A 9,727-nucleotide genomic window follows, 5' to 3' on the forward strand; every position below is an offset into this window, starting at 1 on the left:
AAAACCATCAGCAAAAGGCTTGGTGAGAAGGTGACAACTATTGGTGCCATTATTCGCAAGTGGAAGACCATAAAAGGACCATCAACTGTCCTCGGTCTGGAGCTCCCCGCAAAATCTCGCCTCATGGAGTGAGGATGATGATGAGAAAGGTGAGGGAGCAGCCTAAAACAACACGGCAGGAGCTTGTTAATGATCTGGAAGCAGTTGGGACCTCCGTCACCAAGAAAACAGTTGGCAACACACTGCGCCGTTATGGATTGAACTCTTGCAGTGCCCGCAAGGTCCCCCTGCTCAAGAAGGCACATGTACAGGCCCGCCTTAAGTTTGCCAGTGAACATCTAAATGACTCAGAGAAGGCTTGGGAGAAAGTGCTGTGGTCTGACGAAACCAAAGTTGAGCTATTTGGCATTAACTCGACCCGCCGTGTTTGGAGGATGAAAAAACGTGAGTATGACCCAAAGAACACCATACCCACGGTTAAGCATGGAGGTGGAAACATCATGTTTTGGGGCTGTTTTTCAGCAAAGGGTACAGGGCAACTTCACCGCATTATGGGGCCAATGAATGCAGCCATGTACTGTAACATCTTGGACAAAAACCTTCTTTCCTCAGCAAGAACACTGAAGATGCCTCGTGGGTGGGTTTTCCAACATGACAATGACCCAAAACATACTGCCAGGACAACAAAGGAGTGGCTCAAGAAGAAGCATATTAAGGTCATGGAGTGGCCTAGTCAGTCTCCAGACCTTAACCCGATCGAAAAACCTGTGGAGGGAGCTGAAGCTCCGAGTTTCCAAGAGGCAGCCAAGAAACTTGAAGGATTTAGAGACTGTCTGTAAAGATGAATGGGCCAAAATCCCTCCTGCGCTGTGTGCAAACCTGGTGACCAACTACAAGAAACGTCTCATCGCTGTGCTTGCCAACAAAGGTTTCTCTACAAAGTACTGACTTGTGTTGTGCTTGGGGATCAAATACTTATTTCCCTTAATAAAATACATAACAATTTATAACTTTTAGATTGTGTGTTTTTTATGCATTTTCGACTGATATTCTGTCTATACCCATAACCAGTAAACAACCATAAAAACCAGAGTCTGATCATTTCTATGGAAGTGGGCAAACTTACAAATTCAGCAGGGGATCAAATACTTATTTCCCCCACTGTATATAAAATGTCAGAAACCATCCTTGGAAAAAAAGTATTTCATAAAACTGAATGAAATAATCAGATTTTTAGTAGAGTATCTTCAGTGTATGCAGTTTTAATTTCAGATGGCTCAACTTGGCTGCTTGCCTTCAAACACTCATCACAGTTGATAAGAAGGGTTTTGACAACAACCTGTAAAACTGAATTCCTACTGATAACCTTGTGTCTTCCTGTCATTCAGGGTGGATGTTGTGATCTGCCTCAGCACCACGGTGAGGAACGACACCCTGCAGGACGCCAAAGAGCAGCGAGTGTCCATCAAATGCCGCAAACAGCTGCGGGTGGAGGAGGTGGAGATGGTACGTTCACTAAGACAACATTATAGTCAGTGATCGGTGCATCAAACACAGATCTTTCCTTTCTGTTGTAAATTATCCCACTCTCTTACGTGGACAGTGGTTCTTCTTCTTCTCTGCGCAGACTTAACAGTTTGATTGTGTTTGTGTTCCATGTAAATCCACTGAATGCACCTTTTTTTTCTTTAATTCACAATAAGACAAATCATACAGTGATAACATGCATAACATATAGTGGAGAAAGTTACAAACAACTGTTGTGTGTGTGGTCCTGTGTGTGTGTGTGTGTGTTGTATGTGGGTGTAAATGGTAATGACAGTCACATTAGTGCAATGATAATTATAGTGATTATATTGTTAATAATAATATAATAGGAAAATGGTATTATAATAATGATAATTACTATAATGATAATAATAATAATTGCTAGAATGATAGTTATAATAATACAATCAATCACAACAATAACAATAACAGTGATATTGATAGCAGTAAAGAGAAGGCTAAGGACAGAGGAGAGGAGGACCAGAAAGGTCAGTATATGAATATTTGAATTGGGTAAATTTTCACTGAATGCACCTTGAATCTCTGCAGTCAGAGGACATCCGCCTTGAACCAGAACTGTACGACTCCTGCAAGCACGACATCAAGGAGCTGTGTCAGAATGTGGCCTTTGGCAACGCACAGGTCAGCATTTACACACGTCTTGTCTCTTTCACAAACAAATAAATTCACTTTTAGACAAATCCTTTACCACCTTTACCTCGACACAGTTGTTGAAAACCGCACATTTTTAGAACCGTTTGTCGTTTGGTTTTCTTGTGTAATTAAAAACATAAAATTCACTTGTAGTTGAGATGTCTGTCTTTGTTTTCTTATTTTGACCCTGCAGTTAGACATAGAATAGGCGTGTTAGTAACAGTAACGTCTGTTTGTGCCTCTTGGCGCGTGCAGGTTATCGAGTGTCTGAAGGAAAAAAAGCACCATCTGTCGCAGCGTTGCCACCAGAGGATCTTCAAGCTGCAGGAGGTGGAGATGGTTGATCCTGAACTCGACTACCAGTTAATGAGAGTCTGCAAGCACATGATCAGGGTAGGATTTTAAAGCCACTGTTACTTGATCCCTAAGGTATCTGTCAATCAGCCTCACATGGTCAGAATATCACATGATTATGGTAGGCCAGTAAAACCCACCCAATCAAATAGGGCTTCCAGATAAAAGTTCAGTAAACTACCTATTTTAATGTAGTTGAAATACTTGTAATATAAGGATTTTGCATTATTCACTAAACCCACTGTAATTTGATTTTATTATATGGATCTTTAGATGGATTGTATATTTGAAAGTTAATTTTAAAAATTGCTAGACGGAGTAATTGATCTAATAAGGCTGTTGTCGTACATCCTAAAGATCTAAAGGTTACATTTTATATACTGTATATTATTGAACAAATGGATTTCCTGTAAATATCATCAACAGTCAGTCTGACTCATGGTGCGTAATGAACCACCATCCATCCCCTGGAAGCAGTAATCATTCACAGTGCATTAGTGTCTTTGTTTCTGGGTACATTAGTCAATAAGGTTCATCATCATGAGGGGCCTGAATATAACCGCTGTGCTGTTTCATGTGTTCAGCGGTTCTGCACAGAGTCGGAGGGAAAGAACGTACTTCAGTGTCTGAAGCAGAACAAGAACAGCGAGCTGATGGATCCTAAATGCAAACAGATGATCACCAAGAGACAGATCACCCAGAACACAGGTACAGACATGTCTACTGACGCCGTCTGACAGTGAACTCTTTGTAAACTGTGACCACCAAGTGCAGCTGCTGAAACTGTGTGTGTTTGTTTGTCCAGACTACAGGTTGAACCCAGTGCTGAGGAAGGCTTGTAAAGCTGACATCCCAAAGTTCTGTCAGTCCATCCTGACCAAGGCCACGGCTGACAGTGAGCTGGAGGGTCAGGTCATCTCCTGCCTCAAACTCAAATACGCCGACCAGGTCAGACTAATAATAAATGAATAAAATGTCTTTATACAACACATCAGAAAGCAACATTTTGGTTTACAGTTCCACTTCTCTTTGGATCTGCCTCTAGTTGCTTTGATCAATGTAAACATTCCCATAATGAATAGATTTTTTTCTGGCAGCCACATTATTTTCCTAGCACAAGGAGCAAACCATTAATAAACTTCAAGAATAGAAAGGTGTTGAGTTAAACATAAAACTTAGAGCATTTTTGGACTGAAGAAACTAAGATTAACCTTTACTAGAATGAGAAGAAGAACTAATAACGTAGAATGCCAGGCAGTGATGAGTTCATTCATGATCATCTTCATTCAGATTTTACACTCTTGCCAATTTTTAGGACTTAAATGTAAAATAAAATATTTTGAATTTCTAAATCTTTAGTTTCAATTCATAGGGTTAAACAAAAAACACCAAATAGTCTGTACTTCAAATACATATTCATTATGCAGCTACAACCTCACTATGTTTTGATAAATGGCTAAATTTAGTCAGCATCCAAATCACACATTGACTAATAGCTCTTCAAATTTCATTTTCAGTATCAAACGTTTGATGTGTGTGTTGATTTGTGTGTGTTTTTCCAGCGTTTGTCTCCAGACTGTGAGGATCAGATCCGGGTCATCTTGCAGGAGTCAGCACTGGACTACAGGCTGGACCCTCAGCTGCAGATCCACTGCACTCAAGAGGTTCACACCTTAGAGCTTTCTCTCCTTCTCTACGTATTTAGTTGTTCTTTTTCTGGGAGCAAGTAACCACATGTCCCAGTTAGTGAAACATAGACAACGTTTTGCATCCATCAGCTTAATCCTTGCATTGCTTCCAGTTTAGTGCAAAAACCAAATAATGAATTGCTTGTGTTTATTGGTGACATTTTGGCTAGATTGTTTGTCAGGACAGATTGAAATATTGATCCACATAGATGTGTAATGTCCTAATGTGCTTTAACAGAATACATGACGGTAATTCATGGTGGGTGTTTGTGTGTGTGTAGATCTACAAGCTTTGTCCAGAGGAGGCTGCAGCTCAGGAGCAGACAGGACAGGTGGAGGAGTGCCTGAAGGTCAACCTGCTGAAGATTAAACAAGAAGCATGTAAGAAGGTAAAAAAAAAAAAAAAAAAAAAAAACCTCACTGCTAATCAGAAAGTTCAAACAGTGTAAACCTCTGTGGCTGCTCTTCTGTCAAGAGTCCAAAACATGAGCATTTTCCATAGATAGGAGAGACTATTCTTCTCTGTATTTTTCATGACCCTTCCTCCTCTGCCCTCCCTCGTCCCTTCCTCATCATGCAGGAGGTGTTAAACATGCTGAAGGAGAGTAAAGCGGACATCTTCGTCGACCCCGTCCTTCACACAGCCTGCGCTCTGGACATCAAACACCACTGTGCCGCTATCCCACCCGGCAAAGGACGGCGTGAGTCTACAAATTCACACTGAAACCATGTGACCGGAGAAAAAGCTGACATGTTACTTGCCTTGGACAGAGTTCAATTCAGCTGATGTTGATATCGGACCATATCTACAAATGTTTTCCCCAGTCTGTAACTCTTTGTCATTATTTGACATCATGACATCTGTTGAAAACATTGATTTTGGTCCAGAACCTACTGAAAGAAACTAATCAATACCTGCAGAATGAATTAAAAACAGAGGTTAACTATAGTTAAGCAACAACAAAGCAGAAAGAGGACACCCACAGAGTATCAGTGTTTATTTATCATAGTGCATATCTAACTAACACTGTCTGTGCTGCTTTTGTTTTCTCAGAGATGTCGTGCCTGATGGAGGCGCTGCAGGACAAACGAGTTCGTCTGCAACCAGAGTGCAAGAAGAGACTTCAGGATCGCATTGAGATGTGGGGCTACGCTGCCAAGGTACACAAAGCACATGCTCTTCACCCATCCTTTCACTGAAACCTTCTCAACACAACTGGTAGTTAAACAGAGATACACTGAGCTTTACACACAACAAAAGGAACACAACACCTGCACTGCTCTTTAGTTTCCCCTGGTCTGTGCTTAAACCTTAATGAGACAGATGCTTAAGATGGTACGTTATTTATCATGCTGCTTTTTCCAATGTTCTGGTTTTAAATTGATGCACAACATTACTATCTTTAGGTGGCTCCTGCTGACGGCTTCTCAGACCTGGCCATGCAGGTCATGACATCACCGTCCAAGAACTACATCCTAACTGTGATCGGTGCTGGCGTGGCACTGCTCTTCCTGATGGGGCTGTTCTGTGGCAGATTCACCAAACGAGTCACTCAGGAGCTTAAGGACAGGTAGGCTTCCGCCCACTGCGGGGTCAGGACATGCCCACAGGAGAACCGACCGCCACTGAAAAGGACCCCCTCCATCGTTTACCCCCTGAAGCCCCTCTACTAACCCTTTTCTCACCCTGAAAAAGCGTCCGCCGGATCACCCTCATCTTTACTTCTTCTGTTGCCACCCCTTTTAATTGTCTTCCCCGCCTCCAAGCTTTTTCCCTAAAGGGGGGCATCCACATGGGAATGACATGGCCCACGATCCTAAAGTGGGCGTGACCAGCAGCTCCCCCTGCTCTTTCTCTACATGCGACCCACCTACTCTGCTCTACAGTGGGGTATGTGCTCTTCCTGAGCTTCGTGCCAGCTCCTCCTGCAGTTTTACCGCTCACTCGTCGGATGTAGATGCACTATGACTCTGCTGCGACGCTGGGGTGAAGACAGGGAAGGGGAGTGGGTGGTGTGGGTTGCAAGGATATAGGGTCAGAGGTCAAGAGTTAGGGATGAGTTTGGTGAAGTGAATCATATTAAGTGTAAATGTGTAGAAAGTGGGATGGGGAAAAATGCTCACGTATAGAGCAGTTTAATGACTCCGTGATTTTAATGACAAAACTGCGTGTTGGTGTGGAGCTGTGTGTGTGCGCGTGTGTGAGTGAGAGCGTGAGCAAGAGTGTGTGTGTAAGGTCCAAACTGTCTTTCTACCACCATATTCTTCTTGTTTGTCCTTCTGCTAAAAGGTTTTTGGGGGTTGTTTTACAGTTTTATGTTGATATGTGTGTGATTTGATCGCCATGGGACTGCCAGGTGGGCGGTACCAACCGGGCCAGCCCTCCAACGATCCACGGTTGAGATAAAGAAACTCTCCCACACTGCTTGCTCCATATCTCGTCCTACAACAGGAATTAATCCACATTATCGGATCACTTGCTTTTTTTTTTTCTTTTGGAAACCGCCGTCCTGGCATCATCAGCTCTCCATTACTGCAGTCTGGCTTTTTTTTTTTTTCTCCTTTTGTCAGAACCCAACCTGTGCCATAAAAGCACCACGTCCACCTGCTGATCCCAGTTCAGCTGCTTGCGTCATTCCCACCGTGGGTGGGAGAATTGTTGTACATCACACTCTCTGCCTTGAAAACCTCGGCCTGAGCAGACAGACTGGACAAAGTGACTTTTTTTTTTTTTCCCATGAACTCGCAGAGGGGCTGTCGGTATCGCACCGGTTGGTACGGAAAATCTGAGAGCAATGCCGGAAAAAAACAAAAACAAAACAAAAACAAACGTAGAGATGTGAACGTTTTGTGTAAAGATGATACTGGAATCATTGCACATTTTTGTTCTTTTTTTATATCTATAAATATATATATATTGTTTTCTCATAGCCTTATTTATTTGTTTACTAATGGTCAATGTTTTTTTTCCCCCTCATGAGTTGAATGTTCTCTGGTTGCCTTTTCTTCAGTAAGAATCCTTCCTGCAGGGGGAAGAGGGGGCAGGAGAGATAGGAAACAGGCAGTGGAGGTCTGATATCCTCCAGGCATCAACCTGCTTCAGTAGGTCTGATCATTCATGTAGTGCAGTAAACGCCTCATGGGTTCTTTACGTAGGACAGCAAACACCTCTTTAGGACACAGACTGAACGAGACGGATGTGGCGCTCGGAGAGCATTTCATCAACATCAGCTGTATTTAAGAGCAGCTGAAAATAGCTCAGTTGGTTTTCTATCCCAAATCACAAAAGTTGTCTGATACGAGCTTGGTGAAAGTGACAGAAATGTAATGAAAATAAGAAGTGTGAACATGAGAACACAGAGGATGATGACTGGTGTCAAACAGACATACACAGGAAGAAAAATTCAAAGTGACTGCTGGGGAAGTTGCACAACAGACAAAAGCTCCATCACAATGAGTGTTGTGTATCTTTGGGATTTCATTAGGAAGAAAAAGACGAATGGATGCTGAAAGTGATTGGTGGTGGCGAGCCCTAAAAGGACCTTAATGTCCGCGATGAAAAAAATGAATAAAATAATACAATTCTAAATGAAACAGAAGCTCTTTGTTTCTGGATCTGGTGTGTGTGTGATGCTCAACCTGCTGGTGGTGCGTTAGGAGGAAGTCTTTTTAACTGGTCATTGCAGTGTCACCATGTCTTCGAGCTTTTTGGTCTCGGGTTAATAAAGACAGAAACGAGTCTTTCTTGCTTTTAGTGCAACACTTACTGAGGGTCTCTCCTCTGCCAGCTCGAGCCGATCATGTGTACATGTGTATCTATACTGAGTGATGACATACTGTAAACTATGTACTGTGCGGTTAGCCTGTACTGTTCTCCTCTCTTTTTCTGTTTGTTGAAGCTTGGTGTGGTGAGCGCTGCCCTCGCTGCTTGTAAATGAGACGTTCTGATTCTTTCAACGGCCTTGACTTTGTTTCCCATCTGACAGTTTCTATCTAAGCGTGCCTAATCGCCATCCCACCGACGGGCCCCACTGTACAGAACATCCCAGAACCCGCTGCAGCTTCCAGCAGAGTAGTGGGCATGTGACTGTGTTCATGTCTTCATGTGATGGATGACGTGTTTTCACGTTTGTGTGTGTCTGTGTGTGTCTGTGTGTTGCCCACAGATTCCCGACTCTGCAGGAAGCTGTTTGATCTCCAGTCGGTTCCTATTCTCGTTGTCCAAAGCGATGATGGCTTGAACATCTGATTATAAATTTATGAGAATCCTTTTGTAAACAACGTTTTACATTTGAAACCATGGAGCTTCAGGTCGTCAGAATTATATTTTTTTTCCTTGTCCACTTTTTGGTTTCTTTTTGTTGGTCTGTACAGATGAAAATGGACAGTTTGTTAATAACAATAAAGTCTGCAAGGTTTCTATTCCAATGTCTGGTTTGTTTATTTCAGAATCTCTCCTTAGAGGAGCCTGCCATTAACCTGAAAAAAGAAAAAAGATTAAAAGGGAACTCCAGAAACAAAGACACATCAGTGAGCTCCAGTAAGTGACATGGTTTGTCGTGTACATGTGCACCACTGTGATGGTACTTTGCAGTTTGTGTTGTATCATACATGCAATGACAATAGTGCCTGATCTAAATTCCTTTTATTGTGACTTGCTTTCTCATACAGTGCATCATCTTGTGACCCCACTCACCTGAACTTTATTATCTAATTAAGTAAAACGAATGTCTATTTACAGGCTGAAACACTAAATGCTGTACATGTGGGCCTCGGATGCACCGTGATCCCTGCCTAGTCTGTAGTTTCAGTGCGTGCTTCTCAACACAAAGCTGACACCAAATCTCTGTTTTAACATAGCCAGACAACTAAGAAATATAAGTGAAGCCATCCCTTATGCTGACATTAAGAAGTGAAAGCTTTATAACCATATCCAAGACGTTTGTTTCCATAACCAACCTTAATATTTAATGTGTCGATAAAAGGTTGAAAAACTGGTTAATGCTACTCTATTGTAGCTTAAACTCTGAAGGATAATAATTCGTTTTTAAGGGAAAACTACGGGATTTAAAGAGTGACAGTTTCAGATTTTGAAGAAAAAAAAAGTCAAAGTAGAAGATTTCAAACAGAATTAAGCTTACACAAATTTAAATTGTATGTAAATGGTCTTTAATTTCTCCCTTTCCTACGAAGTTAATTTGTCTACAAAGTAATTGAGACCAGGCCTCTTTTTTTCTTAGCTATTGCTTTAATAATGTCTTCTAAGTATAGTCTAAATGTAGAAGTTGGCAAATATATTGTTAGCAGTAGTGGGTCGTCAAGAAAGCTTGGCCTAAAAATATCTGAATAACAGATTTAATTATATTTTCCGTGAATACCTGTTAATTCCTAAAGGTTCGCTTCCTTTCATAGCTTTTCCCCTGGTTGTGCTGCTTTCAAATGGGTATTTCCATGTAAACGATCTTATCCAATCACGTTTCAGC

General features: G+C 41.9%; 1 protein-coding gene across 3 annotated transcripts in view; it reads left to right on the forward strand.

The window, feature by feature from the left end:
* The window catches only part of glg1a (golgi glycoprotein 1a), a 32,356-nt gene extending 23,690 nt beyond the window's left edge, over positions 1–8,666 (forward strand). For 2 of the 3 annotated variants that reach the window (XM_047595663.1, XM_047595665.1), the window contains 11 exons: positions 1,389–1,506; positions 2,098–2,190; positions 2,458–2,595; positions 3,141–3,264; positions 3,362–3,504; positions 4,119–4,220; positions 4,526–4,633; positions 4,825–4,945; positions 5,299–5,405; positions 5,652–5,815; positions 8,411–8,666. In XM_047595663.1, coding sequence (XP_047451619.1) covers positions 1,389–1,506; positions 2,098–2,190; positions 2,458–2,595; positions 3,141–3,264; positions 3,362–3,504; positions 4,119–4,220; positions 4,526–4,633; positions 4,825–4,945; positions 5,299–5,405; positions 5,652–5,815; positions 8,411–8,438 — 1,246 coding nt within the window. In that variant the 3' untranslated portion in view covers positions 8,439–8,666. Of the gene's footprint in view, positions 1–1,388; positions 1,507–2,097; positions 2,191–2,457; positions 2,596–3,140; positions 3,265–3,361; positions 3,505–4,118; positions 4,221–4,525; positions 4,634–4,824; positions 4,946–5,298; positions 5,406–5,651 lie in introns of all 3 variants that reach the window. The other variant, XM_047595664.1, reaches the window with a different exon arrangement.
* The last annotated feature ends 1,061 nt before the right edge of the window (positions 8,667–9,727 follow it).

The sequence above is a fragment of the Mugil cephalus genome, chromosome 10 (assembly GCF_022458985.1).
Source record: "Mugil cephalus isolate CIBA_MC_2020 chromosome 10, CIBA_Mcephalus_1.1, whole genome shotgun sequence".
NCBI classification, from domain to species: domain Eukaryota; kingdom Metazoa; phylum Chordata; class Actinopteri; order Mugiliformes; family Mugilidae; genus Mugil; species Mugil cephalus.